Source organism: Brachyistius frenatus, unplaced genomic scaffold (genome assembly GCF_029030835.1).
Source record: "Brachyistius frenatus isolate BFR_SWC_R1_liver_20210118 unplaced genomic scaffold, ASM2903083v1 Contig_77, whole genome shotgun sequence".
NCBI lineage: Eukaryota > Metazoa > Chordata > Actinopteri > Embiotocidae > Brachyistius > Brachyistius frenatus.
In genome coordinates this window covers 955,714-980,478 of record NW_027210676.1, presented here as the reverse complement: position 1 = coordinate 980,478, position 24,765 = coordinate 955,714, and the positions used below count along the sequence as shown (strand labels likewise).

At 43.0% G+C, this 24,765-nt stretch overlaps 1 protein-coding gene across 4 annotated transcripts in view; it reads left to right on the top strand.

The window, feature by feature from the left end:
- Positions 1 to 3,181: 3,181 nt before the first annotated feature.
- The window catches only part of scaper (S-phase cyclin A-associated protein in the ER), a 57,420-nt gene continuing 35,836 nt past the window's right edge, over positions 3,182 to 24,765 (top strand). The window contains exons 1-21 of one of the 4 annotated variants that reach the window (XM_069708672.1): positions 3,182 to 3,453; positions 7,615 to 7,732; positions 8,788 to 8,864; positions 9,571 to 9,768; positions 12,326 to 12,426; positions 12,883 to 12,999; positions 13,727 to 13,854; positions 13,937 to 14,016; positions 14,092 to 14,223; positions 14,746 to 15,096; positions 16,225 to 16,392; positions 16,533 to 16,599; positions 16,692 to 16,809; positions 17,088 to 17,199; positions 17,637 to 17,777; positions 17,898 to 18,053; positions 18,168 to 18,310; positions 18,949 to 19,030; positions 19,128 to 19,280; positions 20,376 to 20,483; positions 24,214 to 24,350. In XM_069708672.1, the coding sequence (XP_069564773.1) occupies positions 3,286 to 3,453; positions 7,615 to 7,732; positions 8,788 to 8,864; positions 9,571 to 9,768; positions 12,326 to 12,426; positions 12,883 to 12,999; positions 13,727 to 13,854; positions 13,937 to 14,016; positions 14,092 to 14,223; positions 14,746 to 15,096; positions 16,225 to 16,392; positions 16,533 to 16,599; positions 16,692 to 16,809; positions 17,088 to 17,199; positions 17,637 to 17,777; positions 17,898 to 18,053; positions 18,168 to 18,310; positions 18,949 to 19,030; positions 19,128 to 19,280; positions 20,376 to 20,483; positions 24,214 to 24,350 (2,855 nt within the window). In that variant the 5' untranslated portion in view covers positions 3,182 to 3,285. Of the gene's footprint in view, positions 3,454 to 4,300; positions 4,658 to 7,614; positions 7,733 to 8,787; positions 8,865 to 9,570; positions 9,769 to 12,325; positions 12,427 to 12,882; positions 13,000 to 13,726; positions 13,855 to 13,936; positions 14,224 to 14,745; positions 15,097 to 16,224; positions 16,393 to 16,532; positions 16,600 to 16,691; positions 16,810 to 17,087; positions 17,200 to 17,636; positions 17,778 to 17,897; positions 18,054 to 18,167; positions 18,311 to 18,948; positions 19,031 to 19,127; positions 19,281 to 20,375; positions 20,484 to 24,213; positions 24,351 to 24,765 lie in introns of those variants that run through there. The other 3 variants (XM_069708671.1, XM_069708673.1, XM_069708674.1) reach the window with 3 other exon arrangements.

Sequence of the window (24,765 nt, the reverse complement as noted above, 5' to 3'; positions counted from 1 at the left end):
TTACACTAATGGAAGGATGTACTTCTGGCCACGAGTTTCAAAATAAAAGTTTTATTACGATGGCGATTTTTTTTTTTTTTTTTTTTTTTTTTTTCAGGAATCTACAAACCAACTAATGCATGGAAATCCAAGTTCATAAGATATCACGTAAACAAGGCTGACAAAAACATACAACGATTACTTAAAGAAAATTGAGGTATGTGCTATAGATTATGTTATTTTGCATGCAAGAAAATACTATATTATGTGAGTTGCAGATGGTTGACCCAGAACATCCTCAGGACCTGTCTTGGGTGGACTAACAAAGGAGCAATACAGGATAACAGAATGAATAACGACTGGTGTGAAGCTACGGACATTATTGGGAAACACTTCTTCCCGGTCTTCGAATACCTGACTGGGAAATGCAGACCGTTCTAACTTTCTGCCATCCTCATCACAGCTGTTTACATCCCACCACATGCTAATGCGAATCAACCAGCTAAACGCTCGTCCAGAGGGAGCTGTGATTGTGGCAGGGGACTTTAACAATGCAGAACTAAAGGTAGATCTGCCCAAGTTCCACAAAAATGTAAGCTTCCCAACCAGAGACAAAAATACTCTGGACCAAGTGTACACCAACATCTCGGGAGCATACAAAGCTGAGCCATCTCCACACCTCGTCTGATCAGACCACCTCTAACTGATAATGACCCCATCCTACAAACCGGTGATCTGCAAAACAAGACCAGCTATCAAACTATTAAAACTATTCAGGTATGGAGCGATTACGCTGCTTCACTACTGCAGGACTGCTTTGGAAGCACAGAGTAGAAAGTGTTTGGACAGGGAGCTGACTTGGAGGAGTGCACCTCCTGTCCTGGCCCACCTACGCTTCTGCACTGAGACAGTAACGACCACCAAAACCATAAAATTGTTTCCTAACCAACCTGGCTGGACAGAAATGTGCGGAAAGACAGGAAGAAATGGACAGAAAGAGACGCTGCTGTCAGGTCAGGTGACATGCTTGCCCACAAAAGTGCCCAGAGGGACCTGAAGAAGGGCATCAGAGAGGCCGAGCACAGGTACGAACAGCGCATCGAGGGACACTTTGAGAACAACGACCCCGTGAGCATGTGGAGAGGACTTAAAACCCTGACTGACTACAAGAGCAGCACCACACAGATCAGTCAGGACAGGAACAGTGACTTCCCCGACACCCTGAACCGCTCTTTTGCCCGCTTTGATACACAGCACAGCGAAGCAACAGCTGAGAGGACTCAGCCCAAGGAGGAGCAGACACTCTTCCTTCAGCACCACCAGGTGAGGTCCACTCTGAGGAAGATCGACATCACCAAAGCAGCTGGACCAGACAAGGTGTCGGGCCGCACAGTGAATACCTGTACCGACCAGCTAGCATCTTTAACCTCTCCCTACAACAAGCTGCAGTCCCCAGCTGCCTTAAACCCACCACCATTGTCCCTGTCCCTTTCTCTCCAACAGACCACAGAATGTCAGGATAGGGAACCGGACATCAACGACCATTACATGCACATTACATTACATTTAGCTGACGCTTTTATCCAAAGCGACTTACAATAAGTGCATTTCAACCATGAGGGTACAAACCCAGAACAACAAAATCAAGAAAATACAATTTCTACAAGACAGCCATACTACAAAGTGCTGTAAGTAAGTGCCATTTTAAGCGCTACTAAAGTGCTACCTATTCAAGGTCAAGTGGGAAGAGATGTGTTTTTAGTTTGCGGCGGAAGATGTATAGACTTTCTGCTGTCCTGATGTCATTGGGGAGCTCATTCCACCATTTAGGAGCCAGGACAGCAAATAGTTGTGATTTTGTTGAGTGTTATCATCCTGAACACGGGTGCACCGCAGGGCTGTGTGCTCAGCCCAGCCCTCTTCACCCTCTTCACCCATGACTGTTCCCCCACCTACTCCTCCAACACAAAAGTGAAATTCACCGACGACATCACTGTGGTGGGACGCTAACAATGACGAGACGCACTACAAATAGGAGATCTAACATTTGGCTGAGTGGTGCTTGAATAACAATCTGGTCCTCAACACCACCAAAACAAAAGAGGTCATTGTGGACTTCAGGTGAACCAGGAAGACCACACCCTCTCCACTCTACATAAATGGGGAGGAGGCAGAGGAGGTGGACAACATCAAATTCCTGGGACCTGGAAATTGTAATGAAGATACAAATGGTGACAAACTGCCCCCTCAGCTTCTGGTAAACTTCTGCAGAAGCACAATAGAAACCATCTGGCAGTGCCTCACTGTGTGGTATGCCAGCTGCAGAGCAGAGAACAGGAGAGACCTAGCCCGGGTTGTTAGAACAGCAGAGGATTGTGGGAGTTGCACTCCCTGAATTGACACTATGAATGCTGGCCGCCTACAGAAGAGAGCGAGCAACATCTGCGAAGACATTACACACCCAGGTCATTCTCTGTTTGTTCCCCTGCCATCAGGAAAAAGATACAGAACAATCAAAACCTGGACTAACAGGTTGAGGAACAGCTTTTTCCCCAGAGCTGTTGCCTCCACCCCCTTTGCCCTTGATCCTATAGTCATGTGTTCCAAATATAGTTTGTAAATAAGCCATTCAAAAGGCATATAAGGTAACTCACCACAGCTTCAAGTGCTTCTTGGTGTACTTACATATGGAAACACTTACAGCTATGGTGGCCGACAAATAGAAACACTTATATATATATATATTAATCACTATTACTGTCTTGAAACAGTGTAAACAGATGAGGTACTGGTCTGAAGAACTAGTGAGCTGTCAAAGTGTGTTTAAGTATTGTACTTTGATTAAATGGTGTTAATATAGTTCATGTTTTGTGAGTCCATTTTCGTGATCTTAAAGGAAAAAGATTTGATTAAATGCTTTTATTTTGAAGGCAGGTTCCCTTCTCTTGTGGTATTTCCGCTGTTTGAATTGGACTTGACGCAACTGTGGCCTCAACCAAACTTCCCTGAACGTCCCGCCCCATTTTCCCGGTTGCTATGGTAGACAATTTGAAGTCCCGCCCCTTGACCCGAATTCCACAGCAGGTAACTGGCTGGCTCAGACATTGTTTCCATGTTACGGGGAAACCATTGGACGAGCTCTACGCCCGTCAAAAATGTAAACGCAACCGACTTCCTGCCTCGTTAGGTTGTCCTCGCTGTCATGTATTTATCTGACATGTTTTTCCATCAGCTCTGACAAGACAACTTTGTCCGCGGACTTGTTCTATTTCTCACCGACTAAAGCGTTGAACAAAAGGCGGGTCGATGTCCAAGGACAACCGCCACGATGGACGACGGCGAGGCGCTGGGCAGCACCGTCTCAGCCCGAGAGTTAGCCAAGGTGGGGACGGGAGGGAGAGGTCTGGTAGTAACAGCTCAGGCTCCTCGCATGGAGGAGGTAAAAGCAAGAACGCATCCATAACCGCTTTGAAGGTATGTGCTGAACAATATCTCGTTGCTAATAGTTGAAATACTGCAGTGAATTCTATCAAATGCATCATCGTTTCAATGCACATTTTGCCAGCTTGAACTAAGCAACTGGATAATTGAGATTTGGATCACTTGGATAACAGTGCTGGCGGGAAGGGACTATTTTTATTTTATTTTTTATTTTTTTAGGGGCACTTGCCTCCTGTAGGTGTGATGTATGTCAGCTTTGGTGAGCCACCCCAGTTCCTAAAATTTAGAGCCTTCTTAAACACAACTACCTCAGTGGTTTTTTTGGTTTTTTTTTTAATCAATGGATGAGAGGATTTTGAGAAGATGCAAGTTCATCATGAGGTTACTGTATTATCATATCATTGTTAAAGCCAGACTGTGATAACAAATGTAGTGTTATGTAAAGTAATGCAGGAGTACTGGGGGTCAAGTCTGCGCCAAGGTTTCCCCGCTGCCCCCCCCCCCCCCCACCATCTTCGTCCAGACTTTCTTAAATTTGTCCAACCATGTGGACTTGTGTGTCTTGTCCTCAAGAAGCAGCCTGTGAATCACTGAATGCGGAGTCCAATCAGATCCAGAGCATCACTCCGTGCACACCGTCTCTGACCCTGCAGCTGTACTGTCATCACTGGCAACACAGGACGTGGGGGGGGGGGGGGGGGCTTAGTGCACATGACTGCGCAGTGTTGTGGCAGAAGGAGAGTGAGAGATGAGAAGCACACAGAGGAGAGAGAGAGAGAGAGGGGGCTCTGATGTAGAGCAGGGAGAGAAGAGAAGCCGCAGGAAGATGCGTGCAGAAAGGAAGATGCGTGCAGAAACGAGTGGCAGACAGATAAGGAGGAGGCAGTGAGTCGGGCCTGAGGAGCGGCTGCTAACTCAGCAGAGCGCTGAGGGCTCAGGCTAGATTACAGACAGAGTTACAGGCAGAATAGTCAAAGTAAAAGGGAGGAGCGGCGGGCTATTGAGCACTTGTCTCTCTCAGTCGCCAGTGGGAGAGCAGTTAACACAGCTGGGCAAGTTGCTGCAGCAGTGTGGACGACACAGTGGGAGTCTATTTTGGTCCTGCTGTCAGATGACGATGTCACCTTTCACAAGTGGCACTGCTGCCGAGGGGGAACAGGTTGCCTGAAGTGGGCTTCTAAGTATGTCAGGAGTGGATAAAGACGAGGAACCTGCTTACAGACTGTACTTCTATTCTGTATGTATCCTCTAATATTTTGACTTTCACTGTCTTTCCAACCGAGTTAGTGATCCCCCACACTGTCTTGCTGCTTGCATCTGTTTGCAGACCTTTCCAAAAGAGAAACCTTACACTTGTCCCTCACTCGGCACAGTCTGTAAAATAGAGGTGCCGTCTATAGTGCACGGGGAAGGACTGCCAGGTCTAAGGAAGAGAGCAGAAGTTATGATCCATACAACGTATCTTATTCTTCTACGTGCAGCCCAAGAGACGGCTTGTTCACAGCTGATTAAGGGGCTCAAGAGAATGGTTGCTGTAAGCCTTTTTTTTTTTGTGCATGTGGCTGCTGCACACAGATCAGATCAGTGTAAGGCATTCTCAAAACACTCCTCAACCGTCCAATGGCTTCCCGGCCCAGGAAATACAGAGTAAATATTTACAGTCTTAAGATGAGATATCGTGCATTGATGCTGCCCCACCTCAGTACTATTTGCTCATTTTGGCAGGCTTGTGTTGATGTTCGTTTATCTCTCCGAAGTCGTTTTCTACTTGGCAGAATGAAGCCTAGGCCACTTGACATGTAAAGAATTTTGCTCACCAAAAGTAGGTCAGCTGGGTATCTCCCTTGGGGACATTAAATAGTAACGGACTAATACACGCATGCTGTTTTTGCATGTGTAACGTCTAATGAGCCATGTTCACGTTATTCTATTAACCTTGAATTAACGATGATTTTTTTTTTTTTAATGTAACCCAATGCATAATTATTGCTTGTTTCCTTGTTTTTTTTTTTAATAGCGAGTGTGGAAGAATAATCAGTTCACTGTAGCTTTCTTGTCTAAATGGTGTTGCTCGTGAGAGGGAGCCAGGGAAAGAGTGAGAACGGTTTGTTCCATGACTCATTTTCTATAAAGAGGAGAACTGGCTCTCGATTTTTATGTTGGTTTCAGGTAGCAGTGTATTTTAAATCTGAAACGGCATCATACTTGTCTAAAATAGTCAGGTCTGGTCTGGATTTCAGTCAACATTAGATTAAATCATTTATGAGGAGGACAGAAGTAGTGCTCTGCTGGGAGTGGAAGATCCAGAATGATAAGCCCCTAGATATTTGCTCGTGTTGTTTTGTAACCAGATTGCCTGAAGTCAGAATCTTCAGTGATGCAACATTAAATTGAGTTTAATAGCGTTGTAGTTGTTATTGTTTAGACATTTTTTATATTTTTTATGCAATAATTCATGAGCTGTCTGATCAAACTGTTAAGTAACAAATTGTTTCTCTGCGAGATGGGGATGCAGAAAGATGCTGAGGCTACATCTCATCACAGAGCATCTCATTGTCCCGTAAGTAAAGGGTGCAATGAAAGACATCGTGCAGCATTTAATTTGGTTCACACAGTACCATTCTCACCCGTGGTTGTACTCAAGTTCACTGATGCATATTCGATGTGTAGGTCAACCGTGATGCATGCTGGGCACAGAGTGGGCTTCGAGCTTCTGCCTCTAGCTGCTTCTTGTCACTGTCAATGCCAATAGACCTCTTTCATACAGTTAATATTACAGAACTGTGGCTTCAGCCGTGCCTCACAACTGCACACCAGTGTTGGGGCAATAACTGAAACAAGATATTACAACATGCTCTGAACTATTTGGTTGTGTTGAACTGGTTTTTTGCACATATTCAGTCTCAAACATCAAACCGTCTAACATGTGGTTAGTTTAAAATATGAGCCTCTTAAATTGACTGCAACCTTTTTTTACTTACTGTTTGATGTAACTTAAAATGCATAATGCATTTAATCAATATTGAACATAACTAATTTCCTTCTTCCTTGCTATTTTTAGAGCTATTAAAACACACTGTACTGCTGTAAATTGTATGTTAACCACTGTTCAAAATCTGTGCAAGATGTATTATGTTTTAGGTAACCATAGCAACAGTACTTATGCTTCAGGCTCTGTTACTGGTAAACACTTATAAAACTATTTGGGTTAGAAAGTAAGCCTGGGGACAGTCAGCGTTTCTGTTATTGTCGACGACAACAAAATCCAAATCAAATGTCTCAGCACTGTCTGTCGCACTCAGTCCGAAGTAACCTTGTTCCTGCTGAAGGTCTTTTTAAAAATGGGCCACATATACATTACATTACATTACATTTCATTCAGCTGACGCTTTTATCCAAAGCGACTTGCGATAAGTGCATTTCAACCATGAGGGTACAAACCCAGAACAACAACAATCAAGAAAGTACAATTTTCTTCAGTTCTATTTTATACACTCTAATTTCATTAATTGTTGTAAAAAAAACTAAAACATTCCAAGTAAATATAACCTTTGGGCACTGTAGTTATTAGCAAACATTACTCAAACATGATAGTTGTGATAGATTTGGTTCACCAGGGAATGTTTAATGCAATTAAAAAAACAACAACAAGTGGTCAACAGGTTCCGGAATATGAAGGAACATCTCACTCTGCGTCTGTCTCATTGATGACTGATGTGTATTTAAAAGTTTTACTTACTGCACAGAGGAATAAGCTACATCAGGCATAGGCTACACACATTACGTCTTGTTTAACTTGAATATCACCAGACTTCTGCTTTAAATTGACCTTCGTTATTTGTGGCCACGAAATGAGCCCCAGAAGACATTTCCTGTTTGCAAAACATAGAAAGTAATGGACTTTGTGGAAAACATGCTGCACAGCTTTGTGTCCATTATGCCACCAATTATGGGACATTTAATGAGAGTGGAGACACTGTGTGTGTTTGTCTTACAATTTATCCTCTCGTAATAATCGAATGTGATACAAGCCTAGTTTTGGGCGACATATTGGCGATATTGTATGTAAAGTCACCTTTACCACTACATTATTAATCACAGATGTTTGAATGCTCTTCCTTTTAGCTCTGGGATAAAGATGAGGAGAAAAATCCAATGAATTTTGATGTGTTAAATCCTCTGTCTCTGCTGCAGGCCTCTTTCCAGCGCTCCAACAGCCATGACAAAGTGCGAAAGATAGTCGCTGAAGAGGGCCGTGCTGCTCGAAACCTCATTGCCTGGAGTGTACCTCTCGAGAACAAAGAGGAGGAAGGTGGGTAGCTGCATGCAAAACAAACTCTCTGTCCGTGCTAATATTCTGATTATGCTGCGGGTGTTGCTGCTGATGTCAAATTTTTATGTAATACCCATAGCTTGGGGCCAGTGGAAATAGTTTATTTATTTGGAGCATTACAGTGACCACCTTCGGCAATGTCATTAAGAGTCTGTGACCTTACTTGTAGAAAATGCTGTTAATTGTAATACAGTATCAGCTGGAGCCCAATGATGATTTTTCATCTCATGACTCGGCTGATAAACGATAACGGAGTACTCGGACACTTTTAAGCAGTTCATACCCAGTTTCTGGTCATCTTTCACTGGACATGTAGAATATATAATATGCAATAGTGTCCAGTGTTGTGTATAATGCTTCAGTGTTCGAACCGTTTTGATAGCCCCCATGTTTTGATGTAAATTTTGAAATCCTCTCACCTTAAAAAGGAGAGCTCTGATTAGAAGGTAACTTTCAGCCTGTCTCCTAGACGATCGTTGTTGTTCCCCTTCACATTATTTCTGCTCTGTATTCAAGTGGGCTTCCTTTATACCAGTCTACTGAGAACTCTCCACACACACACACACACACACACACACACACACACACACACACACACACACACACACACACACACACACACACACACACACACACACACACACACACACACACACACACACACACACACACACACACACACACACACACACACACACACACACACACACACACACAGGCTTTCCTACCTCTGGTTCTCCTCCTTCTTTGTGGGTCGGCTCAGTTGTTTATTCTTCTTTTCCGCTCTTGATTTTGTGGATTAATTAAGTTCCATAATTCTTCTCGTTGCAGTATTTCAGTTTATGATGTCGTATAGTTTGCTCTTTCATAAATGAAGTCAATCCTTTATGTTCAAATGATTGTCTTGTTCGCGTCTTGGTTATTGTACATTTGTGACATTTGGATCACGTATACATTGTTTCTTGACTTAGTTTAACCTGACAGTGTTTATTTAATCAGAAACTAAATGTAAACCTCTTTTCTTTTCTACATAGCAAAGTCCAAAGGCAACTCCAGTGGCAGTTCCAGGTCTCAGAGGATCAATTCTGGACAACAAAGGAATAAAAAACAGGTTGGAATATCACCCTCTCCCACTAGAGGGCCCTATTCACTAACCTATTTCATCCTTTTCCTTTGCCTCACACTTCCCTCCAACCCCCTGTGAATCTATGATGGTTGTGCAACTTTAGTTAAAGGGGAACAATACTACAACCCTAATTTCAAAAGCCAGACAGAAATTCATAGACCTTATGCTGTTGGAAAGGATGCATTAATCAAACACTGCGCTTTTTGTACTTTCTTTTGCTTCTTGACACATCTAATGTTTCAAAATTCTTTCTACAATGTCAGCTACCAAATAATCTTCTTGCCAGTTTTCTCTTGTTTCTTATACTGTACGTACTGTACTCCATGTTTAATGCTAGACAATGATAATGTTCATTGTTTGATACTTACTGTATAAAAATGAGTTGCATTAAATGTTATTTATTTTGCACCTTAAATGTTGTCCACGGCCCGACATTTTACCATTTATAATTTGTCATTCTTGGGGTGCTGCTCTGAGTAAGAAACACTGGATAAGGCATACATGGTGTCGCCATTATCCCAAGGGGCTCAGAATACTCTCAGTATTTTCCATCATGTTAGGTTTATATTCACGATTAGTAATAAAGCTTTCCATGCCAGCAGAAAAAAAAATAATGCTGTAGCAGCTATATTTACACTGTAAGATAGTTACCTGACACTGTAATAACTGTATCCATGCTCTGTCTCCACAGAATGCTTGTGTGGACAGTAAAGGCACAGCTGGAGCCTTGTTGGACAAGGGGACAGAGAAGAGTCCCACCAAAACCAGACAGCCCCGCAAGGTGGACCTGCGAGCACGTTACTGGGCGTTCCTCTTCGACAACCTGCGTCGGGCTGTGGACGAGATTTACGTCACATGTGAATCCGATCAGAGTGTCTTGGAATGCAAGGTTAGGCAGCTGTCACCAGCACAAACTTTTGGGGGTAAACTGAAAGGTTGTATGATTTATGAACACTAGAGGGGGACATTGAGATCACAATGTTCAGAGATGCTCTCTGAAGGATTGCTGGGTAGAGAAGTATCACAAGGCTCTGTCTCTCTGGCCTGAATGACTGGAATGAAAACATTTATTGTATGTGTGTTGTGGGCATCTGGGATATTCTGAAACAGGATTTGGTCATTTCAGCTCCTTCTTGTTCTACTTTGCACCTAAAAGTAACATAATTGAATTTTGTGGAAGTGGGTTTTTTTGTTGTTGTTGTTGTTGTTTTTGTCGGTGCAGCCCTGTTGTGGCACTGCCATGTCGCTCCAGGGCGAGCTGGCACAATACTGCCGGTCCTGTCGTTTATTGATTCCTCTGCCATGCTGCATTATGCTGAGCATGGTTCTGGTGGCGGTTTGCGGTCAGTACCGTAGCCCAGCTCCCAGCGGTGTGGTCGGCTCGCTGTCAGTGCCACAGCACAACTCCCAGTGGTGTGATAAGCAGGCTGTCAGTTGTCCTGTGTCAGACAACAGGCTGCTAGGAATTTTTTTTTTCTGTTTTCTTTTTTCTTTTTTTTTTCTCATACCACTCTATCTCTCTGCACTCTAATGCTGTCTAATGGCCATGAACCTGGGTACTGCTCATAATCCCCCATCCCACCCAGCTTGGGCTTAATGGACACTGATAGATGATGGAGTCATCTGGAGGGGAAGCAGAGTGCTCTGATAGCCCTGAGCCACAATCCCCCTGTGTAGCTGTGGGCAATCTGCATTGTGTGCTCTCACGAACTGCCCAACATTTTCCACCTAGAAACTGATGAACATAAACGTAATCATCATCAGTGTGCGATGCCAAATTCTCAGCCAAGGCAGTGTTACTTTTATACTTTATGTAATTTTGAATGACAACTATAGTGCCGACCTAATATAATGTTTTTCCAGTCAGAGGGAAATTGTTCACCCTGCAGAATGATTCATATGCGCTTATTAATGAAGCGTACACCTCCTTAACCCACGGCCTAATTACTTCCCATACACTGTTCCTTCATCCCACTTTTTTATTTATTAGACACCCAAAGCAGAAAAGCTACTCGGACACCATTCCTGTTTGCCCTGTTTGCAGCTGATGCTCAAAACTTGTTTTTCCAATTTCTATGATTTTCTTACGTGAACTGAAAAAGGCTATTCTGCTCTTAAATGGTTACCATTAGAAATACATAACAATGAAAAGTGTGTATTATTTACTTGCAGTCAGTAACTCTGACCTTGGCTGAAAATGTTCATTTGTGTTTCAGTGTACGGAACAGAGGCTTTTACTGCCCACCTCACTTTATGACAATGCCTCTTGAAGGTTAAACATTGATCAGTCATTTCTCATGAAACGTTATGCGAGGGTTATATTTGGGTAAGTGTGTCTGTTAGCATGCCGCAAGTCACTTTATGGTGCTTTCACTCACTGTTGGTTTATCTGTCAGAGGCGCAGCAAACCTCTTTCCATCTCGGCCTTCATTACCAAATGAACACTGGGATGTAGCTACTAACCAGCCCTGATCAGCAGACCTGCTGCTGGACACATCTTTCACTGGTTTGACTTGTCTATTAACTAAAAGCACTGTGAAGCTTTACTCTCAATTACCACTCCCTTCACGCTCCCCGTCAATCACTTTTGTCTGTTTCATTAGAGCTTTGGGAAAAAGCTCCACACAGCCCCCCCACCTCTGGATCATCAGCGCTGTGACTCAGTCCGAGTGCAGATAATAGGCATTTGTTATCAGGAATTTGTCTTCTTTGTTCTTCCTCCAAGCTGTCAATCTCCTTAGACTCATTAGAAATATGCGGACCTGCTGGCTCCTGCTTTCCAGCAAAACTCTTGATCTTTTGAAGGTCCCTTTTGTCAGTTTGAATAGATCAAGTGGATTTGGACTATCAGCAAGCATTTAAAATACCTGTTTTTGGTGTTTTGGGGGAGGGGGGGTGATATGTATGTGTTTATTTATTGTTTTTATGCCTTTAATGTTTATCCCAAACAGCCCCTATATAGGAAATACAAGGGCTGAATAGGGCTGAAATTACCAGGTATTAGTAGCACAGAATAATGTGCAAATTATTTTCTCAGTTTTTTTCTCAAAAAAAAAATAAAAATAAATAGAAAAAGAGGGAACAATACCAAACACAAGTTCCCGAGGTGACATATTCAAATATCTTGTTTTATCCTAGTAAATACCTTCAAGATTTTCAGTGTACTAGCAAATACGAATGTGAATGGGTCATTTTTGTTTGAAAACCGAGTTACAAATGACCTGATTAACAAAATCAACCAATTCATTCATAAAGTAAAACCTTTTTCTTAAAGGTCTCAGTGGATTTTTGGCATATGAAACAGAATTAACATTTTTTTTTCAATTGTCTACCAAATATTGAATGGCATACAGTACATGCATTGGATTTCTTTAAGTATGTAAATTATTATGAGTTATGTTTATGATCTGCCGTTTAATTCGTCTCCATCTTACTCTTAACCTCAGGAGGTGTTGATGATGTTGGACAACTACGTCCGGGATTTCAAAGCTCTCATAGACTGGATCCAGCTTCAGGAGAAGTTGGAGAAAACTGATGTCCAGAACAGGTGATCCAAAGTTTACTCTTACTGGCTGCCTTTCTTCTTCTGTCACTCTCAGTCACTTCCCATTTTCAATTGCTCCCTGCGGCTAAGCTGGAAATGCCGGTGTCTGGTCCCTTGGCTTTAAGTCACAAACAGAATGGATCAATAGCCTTGGCTTTAATTCGAAAAGATCCGTGAGTTTATTGGCTTCTCTTTAACACAGTGACCACCGCAGCCGTAAATTGACTAAGAAATTAAATTCCCAGTGCTGCCTCCCAATTTGTTCATTTATAGCGCGCTGTTAATCAATAAGACAACCTTAAACTTTTACACGCTTCATTTGTTGCGCACAATGCTACAAGGGAATCAGCCATCCATCTGATTTGCCAAATTTGTGAGTCAAGTCGGTGGGTGTTTGGGAACTAGGAACTGTAATTAGGTTTAGTGGTAAGTAATATATGCTATTTTCACATTGTTCAGGCCCACTTCTTTAGCCTGGGAGGTGCGTAAGATGTCTCCAGGACGTCATGTGATGCCAAGCCCTACCGCAGACAGAATGGTACCCTCCTCAGGTACACGTCGCACACTCAACTTTAGGTAAGCGCTGTTTATTGTCATTTCTAGTCCATTCTCTGTTTGGTTAATTTTTTTTCTGTCATCATTAGGTATCTGATTTGGTTGTAAAAAGTTACACATTTGGATTTTACGAGCATTGTATCATAAGGCCGCCTGTTATTCACCAATCAATATTTGTAATGATGCACTATGCCTGTTTTTGAAGCAGTTAGAAAGTGCAGCCCATGATATCCAGCAGACAGCCAATGATTGCTGATGGTGAAGCATTTGTTTAATGCAATTTGTTGCTCTCTCACTCTCGGGCCACAAAATCAGTGCAAGGTGTAGAGGAAAGTGTCAGTTAAAGACTGCTGAAGCATCAGTTCAATATGTGCACTGCTCTGTAATCTGATGCTGCAGGAAATGGATATTGATCATGACGGAGGCCTGTTGTCCAATACAGTCCCATGCTATCTCGGAGTGGAGCTTACCAGGAAGGGGTTAGATGGATCTTTAGAAGTGTTTCAGACAAGCAAGACAGTAGGAGCTGCTCAGAGACGGGAATTAATAAAACTGAAAATTTGATCTGTTGACAGTAAAGACTTCACTGTGCAGGTGCACTTTTGCTTGCTCTCATGCATTGTGTGTGTGTGTGTGTGTGTGTGTGTGTGTGTGTGTGTGTGTGTGTGTGTGTGTGTGTGTGTGTGTGTGTGTGTGTGTGTGTGTGTGTGTGTGTGTGTGTGTGTCTCTCTCTCTCTCTCTCTCTCAGTGGTCCTCCCTCAACACTGGCAACAGGGCGGCTCTCCCACACAGGCCCCAGCTGGGCAGACCGAGTGAAGTGCACTCAGTCCGCCCCTAGCTCAAGTCAACCGACCGCATCCCCGGCAGAAAAACCCGGTAAAAAAATCTCGCGTAAAAGCACTCTAAAGAACGCATGGTTTCATCTTCTTGATTTACGGAGTGACACATATGTTTCCAGGTAAAAAGGATGCGGAGGGCTGGGAGACCGTACAGCGAGGACGCACTGCCAAACCTCGCTCTGCTGCCATAGTCGCCAAGGTCAGTCCTGTCCTGGCTCATGTCACCCCAAAACAGGACAGCGCCAAGCGTAACGAGTCACATCTGCTGTCGCAGGAAGAGCAACAACTCCGTCCTGAGTGTCCCCTGGAAAAAGACGTGAGCCGGACAGACACTGAAAAGCAAGTCCCCGTGAAGCCAGACCCTCTGGAGGAGGTTGAATGTACAGAGAACGGGCACATAATGGAGGTACTGACGTTCAGTACCTTGTGACGTCTTTCTGCCCAAGCGGGCCCTGAATATCAATAATTCACGAGTAGCAGTGTAACATTAGACCATTTTATCAGCCACATTTGTTTTTGTTTTGGTCTCCATGGCGTTCATAGACAGACTGTCCAGACAGGCATATCAACTTTGAAGCGATTGATTGTAGACTGACATTTCAGAGGCAGAAAAGCCCATTTTCACTGTCATGAAATGAATACTCTGACGACGCATCAAGACACACTTGGTAAGAGTGTGTTACAGCCATCGGCTGATTTAGAAATACAAATCTGTATTTCCAGTCTCTCTGCTTAGTTTGACCATAACTGGATGTTGAGGGCATGTCAGTACAAGATCCCCTGCATGATTTGTGTTTTTAGCCGTGTGTTGAGTATTGACTCATTTGATCTTTTAATTTGTTTTTATTGCTCTCATGAATTGCTTGAAATATGCACGTCTTTAATTGAGTTTGCGTGTGTTTGTGTGTGTGTGTGACTGTCGGTGCAGCCCCCAGCAGAGAGTGTACAAGACTCGGGGCAGTGTGTCGACGCACCCTGTGAAGACGCGCCTCCCCCCGTAGCAGCTCTTGCCCCATCCCAAGCCCCAGAGTGCACCCCATCCACAGCCACAGTCCCACCAACAGACATTACTTTATCAGTCCCAGTCCCTGCTGTGGCTCTCACGACATCCCTAGATCTCCCCCAGACGGATGGGCCTGGCATGCTGTTGGCCTTTGGGGACAGTGTGGCCGAGGGGGGCGCGTCACAGGGCATGGCTACATCTGCTCCTGGACAGGCTGAGGCTCCCATGGCAGCGGTGAAACTGGAGAGTGTGCTGGACCCCACAGAGCTTTCTACTGTGAGTGCTGAGAGATGGAGGAGCAGAGGGAGGGGAGGGCTGGGAGGGCAGGGACCCCCAAGGGTCCTTCACCGCCTAAACAAAGTCAGTCTCAAGAAACCTCCAGACCAAATGTGCAGGCAAGACTGCATAGCTCTGTGTAGTGTTGTTATAGCACAGTTCACTGTTAAGAATAGCTGTGAGTAGATGGCCTTTGTACTCTAGCAAGTACTCCCAGGGTGTTTTCTTAAAGTAATATCTGAACTTGGATTAGTTATATTGGGCACTTTTGGTAGTTCTGCACAGTAGAAAACTGAAGTTTCCAGTTTGTATTCAACCCAGTGTTAAATCTTTTGGCGAATGTTGTCTCGACTCTAAAACGTGATGAAGTATGTAAACGCAGAGCTCCACTCACTTAATCGAGGATAAATATACATCTGATTGGAATACTGTTAGATTTTTAGGTGATGAATGAAAGCAAGGAGAAACAACTTCCATTCAAATCTGCAGTGAATGATATTTGGTCTTAGTTTTCCCACCAGTCTCGTCTCGTTCAGGCCATACTTGTCTGCTTACACTCAGAACGATTTAACCTACTCATACATACCTCAAGTAAAAGATGCATAACTTTTGAGAAGGCTTGTCCTCATTTAGCTATGCAGTTGATTCAGAGTACTTGCTGCCCTGGATGCTGTGAGTCATTCCCTTATTTTTACCATATCATGAAAATGCATAAACTACCCAAAATACTTAAAACCTGTTAGTAAACTGACAGTTTCATAAGAGCAAAACCATCAGTTGCCTCCTTCCACCATCTCTTCACCCTCACTGTTGATGTGCCATGCATGACTTTTGGATGCTTCCTCACTTGTGATACTTGTGATGATTGTGTGGTACAAACTGTGATTGGTTTGATATTTCCCTTCAATCTTTGGATCATGCACCCATGTGCAAAACAGACCAACTGCACAGATCTAAAATATGTATAGGTGCTCGCAATATTTACAAAGACAGTATGTATCACGAGATCATTGCTTTGGATGGCATTACAGTAACAGGAATTTCCATATTCTGGTCACTGAGTGTGCAGTTTGTTGATCTATGAAGTTTGAAATGTGTTTGAGGGTAGAATATGTGCCATGTGTTCAGCCCCAGTCCATGGCAGAGGTTCTGGCCAAGAAAGAGGAGCTGGCAGACCGTCTGGAGAAAGCCAACGAAGAAGCGATCGCCAGTGCCATTGCTGAGGAGGAGCAGTTGACCAGAGAGATTCAAGCAGAGAACAATGACCTTGAGACTGACAATGAAAGTGACTTCTCTGTAAGCTCAGTCATGCTTATTCATACTTGTAAATATTTGATAACTTTGGTTTTCCCAGCCTCTTTAAAAAAAAAAAATATTGACTACAATTTATTTAGCTTTATTGTGAACTGACATGAAAACACAAATCTGTACCACAGACTGCCATCGGCAATGGAGGTTGTGGAGTCAATATGGATTGGATTGACATGCTGGCAGATTATGACGGTATGAAGGGAAACATCTAATTGACAACTCGGCTCATTGTAAAGGCAAACATGACACTGAAGGCTATTTTACTTTTGTTGTTTGTGCTGTAGCTCGTGAACCGTGGCGTCAGAGTACCTCATGGGGGGACATGGTAGAAGAAGAACCTGCTCGGCCTCCTGGACATGGGATCCACATGCATGAAAAATTATCCTCACCGTCACGCAAAAGGTACAAAACATTTTCTTTATTCTGTGGTTGGTTGATTACATCTTTTTTTCACCTGCCGACTTTATTTTATGACACATATTTACAAATCTACACAGTCCGGTCAGTTTGACAAGGATTTAACCTGAGAATCAAAGGCCCACTTACTATGTCTCACCTCTTTCTTTTTAGGTTACCACCCAGAATGCCTAAACCCAGTGTCTGTTAGTGTCTATGTCTGCCTTACACACTGTTGATAAGGACAGAAAGAGATGAATGATTTGTTTCCATATTTTTGACAGGACCATTGCCGAGTCAAAGAAGAAACATGAGGAGAAACAGCTGAAGGCGCAGCAGCTGAGGGACAAACTGCGGGAGGAAAAGACGCTCAAACTGCAGAAGCTCCTGGAGAGGGTGAGTAAGCCGTGCCGGCTTGATGGAAAGCACCCTAAAGAAACTCCATGCAAGCTAAGCTCAGCCTGGCTCACAACGAGAGGTTCTGTCAGCACACTGCCCGATAGAATCACTAAATATTATAACCCCTTCCAGTCGCATCCAGGCCAGCTGGCCACGGGCAGTCGTGAGAGAGACCCCCCCCGGCCAAAATCAACACGCTTTCATGAAGTTTGTTTTTCTACTCCAGGCCATGGCAAGATGAGTGAGTCCTAGTATAAGTCAGGTTAACCACACAAATACATGAAGTGGTGTATATTCTCATTAATCCCCACACGGACTTACAGGAGACAGTAGAAACTGATAGGTCAAGAATCCATTGACTGTCTTGTCCTGAAAAATGTACCGTACAGTCTTTTATCATCACCTCCATGCTGCTTTCTCTTCACTCTCTGCAGGAGAAGGAGGTGAGGAAATGGAAAGAGGAGCTGCTGGAGCAGCGTCGGAGGATGATGGACGAAAAGTTGTTGCATGCGGAGTTTAAAAGAGAGCTGCAACTTCAGGCGATTGTGAAGAAGGCCCAAGAAGAAGAAGCCAAGGTAGAGGAGTGGATGCCCTGAAAAGCTGTAACCATATGCATAAGAATGAAGTGTGTTTGCAGTCATTATATACCTCGTGCGAGTTTGTATCCTCTTACATACGTTTATATGTCTGCACAGGTGAATGAAATCGCTTTCATCAACACTCTGGAAGCCCAAAATAAGAGGCACGATGCCTTGGCCAAGTTAAGTGAATACGAGCAACGCCTTAACGAACTGCAGGAAGAGAGACAGAGGAGACAGGAGGAGAAGCAGGCCAGAGATGAGGCTGTGCAGGTGACTAAAAATACGTTTTGGGCTCTTTTTTTTTTTTTTTTTTTGTATCCCCCCCTCCCTCCAAGTAATTTTCACATTTGGTTGCATCTTCATTATCTTCTGCTTCCTCTGTAGGAACGTAAGCGGGTCCTGGAAGCAGAGCGGCAGGCAAGAGTTGAGGAGCTGCTGATGAGAAGGAAGGAGCAGGAGGCTCGTATTGAACAGCAGAAGCAGGAGAAAGAGAAAGCTAGAGAGGATGCGGCACGGGAAAGAGCCAGGTGTGTAGTCCTAAAATCCCTTTAGTATAGGAGTCTACAGTGGATTTAGAAATACATTGTACATTCAATTTTAGAGATCAAATTGACTTCCCACCCAGCAATCTACACGTAATTACCCATAATGACAAAGTTTAAACATGTTTTTAGAAATTGCAAATTTATTCCCACTAAAAACTTTAGAAAAGGTTTCTTATATGATTATGCTGTGAGCCCTAATCTATGCCTTGCCTCTATTTTATTGTGGCTCAGTTTTTGTCCGAACATGCAGTGTGTGTTGTGGGACCTTTATACGCACATGTATAAACTATGTGGAAACAGTTTAGTTGGCCACAGATGGACTTCAGTCAATTTTTGTAAATGTCACTTCAAGTAAGCAGAGTACATTTGACCACAGTTTTGAGTGCCCCAGCAAATACTGAGACTTTCAATTTTATAATTATTTTGATTTAAAAGAAACGTGTTTTGAGGGGTATTGAGCGTAGATTGATGAGAAAAATGGCAGTTTTATCCAATCCACATCACAGAGTGTCCAAAAATTTTAAATACTTTGCAGATACACACAGGTGGCTGCACCAGTTTTGATTCCTAGAAGTCGTTTTACAATAATTTTACACTTCTTTTGTATGCTCTATCCGAAGAGACCGAGAGGAGCGTCTGGCTGCTCTCAGTGCTGCTCAACAAGAGGCCATGGAGGAGCTACAGAAGAAAATTCAGATGAAGGTAAGTTTCCCCCCTCATGCTACCTCGCTTCTTTAACGGACACCGTGCAGGTGTCCCCGTTTCCCAGGTTACTCACGGTTTCCGGTTTCCTCCGTAGCACGATGAGAGCAGCCGCAGGCATATGGAGCAAATCGAACAGAGGAAAGAGAAAGCTGCTGAGCTCAGCAGCGGTCGACATGCTAACACAGACTACGCCCCCAAACTGACACCATATGAGCGCAAGAAGCAGTGCTCCCTGTGCAGCGTTGTGGTATGTAAAGTTTCATCCCATCATTCTCAGGGATTATTGATGTCCACTAGGGATTTAAATGAACTATGCAGATTCTAACAGCACAGCTTTTTGCAACTCCTGTTATTGAAGGGACGGGGATGTTAAATTCCTTTACTCATTCATTTCAAATGAGATCAAATTGTCCAACCCTTCATTTAATTATTTTTGTGTCATCTCCTGAGTTATAAATGTGTCTTTGGGGATAAAGAAAACAAAATGACCCAAATGCTGCACCAGAATATCACTGGACAACTGCGCTGTGTTATTTGGCAGACTGTGTTTCCACAAAAATGTTGACATGAAGGTGATTCCAATTTTTGGGAGAAGGCACATTTAAATGAGGATTTAACGACATTGATTAAACATAGAGATTCATGACTGTACGCGATTATGCTTTTTTTTAAGCATCAGGCAGCAAATCTTCAAGCAGACACATTTATCTCTGATTAACTGGCTACCTCGACAACAAAGGTAGGACACCTTGAGTCTTCAAACCGGCATCAGATAAAGAGGAGGGTGGAGGATGAAAGAAGGAATCTTGTTAAAATGTTAAATGACTTTGGCCGACATCTGACACCAGAGATCATGGATGGGTCAGCAGCAAGCACTTTATTTAATGACATTAAAACCAAACCATCCCAAATTGGCCGTTGTACACCTGCCTCCTGCACTGGCCAGTTCTCAGACCGGCACAACATTTATTTAGACGTGTATGATAAGTCTACTGTTTCACATTTTTGTGGTCTCTCTTTGTGTTTTTTTTTTTTTTTTTTTTTTTAAATGTTAAACTGTTGCTGTAAGTTCAATATCATAAAAAAAGATAAACTTTTGTTTTGTTGTGTTTAATTGTATTGTCAAAAGATCATGTAATGTGGTATAAGTAACAAATCCCATTTCCCTTCTTAAGTCTTTGCTTTAAACTGAGATTCAGGAGAGGCAGGTCACGCCCCATTGTACATGTCAGAGTGGTATATCGTTTCACCAGGGCAACATGGGGCCCTGTTGACCCTTTCCTGCCTCTATCGCCATTGTGTCCGCAGCAGTGACCTCTGACCGCTGTGTTTGTGTTTGTAGATCACCTCTGAGGTGCACCTGTTCAGCCACATCAAGGGCAGGAGGCACCAGCAGGCCGTGCGAGACAGTAGCAGCATCCAGGGACGGGAGCTCTCCGATGAGGAAGTGGTGCGTATCACCCACACCCTGCGGGGAACAAACACCCACTCACTCTGTCAAAGAATACTGCCTCGCTGCTGCCTGTGTCATGTAAAAAGACAAAGAGACACGGCAGTTGTCTTTTATGACGTGGTCATTATTATTGTTTATGCATCCCCTTATATACTGCCAAGGCTCTGCTGCGGGCTTTGTCAGATTACAAATGGGCCTTGAAATGTACACAGTTCGGGTTCAGCGCTTCAGTGGAGAGCTGACATCACCCCCTTGTCTCCAGGCTTTTTTTGTCACGGGGCGCTTTTCCATGGGAAGGCAGCTCGTTAATGCAAGGTAACCTCTCGGGCTGCAATATGAGATTGGCTTTTCAGCAGTGCTCATTGTGAGGCTGACAACTGTTGGTGCTATACGCAGCACCTTTGGCCCCAGCAGCTCCTTCATTCAAAGCTTTTTTCAGCGGGCAATAATTGATACCCCCGCCTTCCTTTCCTCTAAATCATTTCCTTTTTCGAATGCAGATCATTTGTTTTTCCCTCTTTGACAGTATGATAAACAAGGCAATGGAGAGAAGCACTTCCCCAATATAATACAATTAACAGTTCATATATGAACGATAGTTCATTTACATTTGCAGTGTGTCTCCTTCTGTATTATATAGCTTTAACAGTAACCATAATACTGAGGCTTTACTGTTCTACCACCATACACATTTGTGTCAGTAATAATCAGTCAAGTCCTCCTTGTAATATCTGGTTTTATCTGAATGTCATACTTTGCCAATTTAAGGATTATTTCAGGATTATGATACTAGTCATTGTAGTATCTCTAATAGATACGATTTAGATGTCCATAACTACTTTTACTTATTATATATGAAAGCAAATCATCCAATAGGTGCATGTCTGGAGACTTTGTTTGGATGGACTCGTGTGCCCGCTTGTTATTTATATCAAACCGCAATTTTATGTTCACTATTTCATTCAAACCACTGCCAACTATTTTCCAGACTGTGGCTCCATAACTCTTCCTGCAATGAAAGATTTTAATTAAAAAGAAGATGGTTGGTTCAACTGTGCAGAGGTCACTCCACAGTTTTTCAGCAAAAGCTGGCGGCAAATGCCCCGTACCTTCATATTTAGTCATTTTCTTTCGTTCTCCAAGACTTGTGAATTAAATTGAAAATACAGTGATTATCAACAGGCCCGGATTGATGTATGGGCAGAGGGCTTGGGATTGTATCCGCTCATTTTACTCACCATCTGTTCTGCTTTAACATGATGCAGGATATTTATTTATTTATTTATTTATTTATTTATATATACATATATATATATATATATATATATATATATATGTATGTATATATATATTTCTTTGAGGAAAGACTGTTCTCCTGTTGTGCATGTCTGTAGTGTTTGGCAAGGACAACCAGTAGAGGGATCACTGTGCTGCAGAGGGTATCAGAACTGACCTCTCAGAGACACTGAAGTCCTGAAGGGCTTGTCATTGAAGCTGTACTGATAGCCACAAAGTGAGAACCGTGATGAAATATCTAGACTGCCAGCTGAAGCGAGCCTCTCCCTCCTCACACTGTTTTGAATTCTGACTGTTGTAAAGTATAGCAACGAAGCAGTGTTCTTCACATAAAAACAAAAAGATTTATCCACTTTTAAAATACTAAGAATAAAAAAATCAGTAGATGAAGAGTTTTCTTCTGTTCTTTTTTTGGTGTAACTTGTGGCCTCCTTAAATGTCATTGGATGCAGTTCAATACAAAAATGTCATGTAAACCGCTGTAGTACAAGTAACCTAATCCAATGCAGTAACATATCTTACCCAGAGAGCCAACATGAAATAATACAGCGTTTTGTTTCATGTCAAATGCGAGCAAACCACTTGGGCTTTTGTACGTGACAAAAGAAGCAGTGGATGGACACATCCCATAGAATTTGTATTTGTGTAGGCTTTCTTTTAGATCTGTAAAAGATCCGTTTGTGTCGGGGGAAAGGGAGAGATGTTTATAGTGGTATGACATTTCTCCCACCAGAGGCGATCTGTGTTATTGTGCGATAGCAACGTCCTGATGGCGTTGTGTTCATTGCTTTGTTACAACAGTTCAGTGGTCGACACCTGTCTGTCATCGACTCCGCTTGTCTCAAATGCTCAAAGTCTGCAATACTTTCATGCGCAATAACCTCCCAGAGACTGAAAATTAAATCATAGTCTGTGTGTCAATGTTGTACTCTCATATTTCAGGTTCCTTTTATGCAACCGGTGTGATTTTGCAACAGATGATGTTTTGGGTGTGTGACTGAAGCAATACCATTAAGTGAGTGGCTCGTCCACTGGATAGCCTCTCAGAGAGATTACTGAACAGCTGCCCACCAAGCAAGGGACAGCTACGGTCATGAGACATGACTGACCTGTAATATCAGTGAGGAGAGGGCAGAGGTGTGCGCATACAGATACAGACACACACACCCCCTTCCTAGGAAATGTAATACCGTCACTTGCATTGCCCTTTATATTCCAAAGTTATCACCATCCCTTTTCCCCTTTTTTTTTTTTACTCGTGTTACCGTTACCAACTGAATGACAACTTATTCCTATTAAGTTAGCTATTTGATCAACATAAAGCGCCTGAGATTTAAATCTTATGGAAAAACTTGAATATTTCATATATTTATTGTTGAACATTTATTCTTGTGAAAACATGTACACTTATAGAGCAACACCCACAGCCTCTGCTTATTGACATCATTAGGACCGTGGTGCTGTGGTAAATCAGATTTGATTGATATCGTTGGCCAACATCCCCAAAACAGTCATCAAGTTTAAATTTCAAATGTGATATTTTTGATTGGGGCACAGAAATATGTGACCTTTTTATTACTGGAGTTGCACACACCCAACCCTTTGAGGGAAGAAAAAAAAAAAAAAAAAAAAGCACAGTTCCTTGTTGCTCAAAATATGAAGCTCATTTAGAAAATAGATTTTAGTGCCTTTAAGTGAAGATACTGAAGAATCCATTAGATGCAGTCAGTAGTTTTTTGTGGCATAAGGTCACTTTTGCACACTGTAGGCCACCTAACGACACCTGTTTTTACAACGCCTCTCAGTGGAAACCTCTATTCAGTCAGCAGGTGCAGGGAAAACACTGACCAAACGGTAAGGCATCCCACACACAGGTTAGCTCGAATGCTGAATGGAAACCCTTTATCTGAGGCCATCCTATCCTCTGGGGTGCTGGATGACAGCATAATTGGGTAATTGGTTTCTTGCACATGCATCATGCTGTTTAAATTGGGTTACATTCCCCTGTCTCTTAGTGGAAATATCAGAATCGTCTGACAGGGCCAGACAGGAAGCAACACCTCCAGCCCTTTAGCACATTCGTGGGCGGGCAGGTGGCTTCAAAAGACTATTGGAGGTAATTACAGGATCCAGTGGTGTTATTGAGAAGTGTACAGCTATGTGTCACACAGTATAGTCAGTGCTGCATCTTAAGTGTGTTGCTTCTGCTTATATTGAGTAAGGGATAGTGTATATTTACTGCTCTATTACCAACGTTTACCAATGAAGTCAAAGTTCCAGAAAATAGAAAAAGTAAAGTACACGTACTTTACAACTCTACTTGAGTAAAAGTACTTATAACAACCCCATCAATGAGTCATGGAAAGTAAGTATTTGTACAATGGTAATTTGCCAGCGGTGTCTTATGTATGGATTTCTGCCTACTCTATAGGAACATCTTTCCTTGAAGAAATACATTGTGGATATTTTGACGGACAGCTCTGTTTCCTCTGAGAGCATGAAGGATGGAGAGGAGCGGCAGAAGGCTCGGAAGAAGGCAAAGAAGCTCCGTGCCAGGATGAACTCCAGGTAATGCATCCATTTCCTCTCATCAGTCCATCTCTCTCTCCGCCTCCCTCGCCATCCTCTCCCAGGCACAGAGGACAAAACTGTGCCAGGACTTTTTTATGAGTGACAAGGAGATGGAAAGCAGATGTTATGTGCATCCTGGCTGTCTACAAAGTAACACTGATGATCTTAATTTATGACCACTTTCTGTGATTGGAGAGCAAAGCTGCAAATCGATCCGCAGGTCCCCGGCTTTCACCTGTAAAGAGCTTTCCTCCAAATTGCTGCCATGGCACTGCCAAATCTGAAGCCTCCCCCGGTGTACAGGATGCATGTTAAAGTATGAATGAGCCGTGCCTATTTTTCCATCTTCTGAGTTATTGATTTTTAAATGAAGTATCAAAGAAAATCAATAGTAATCAACAAATAGGAGGTG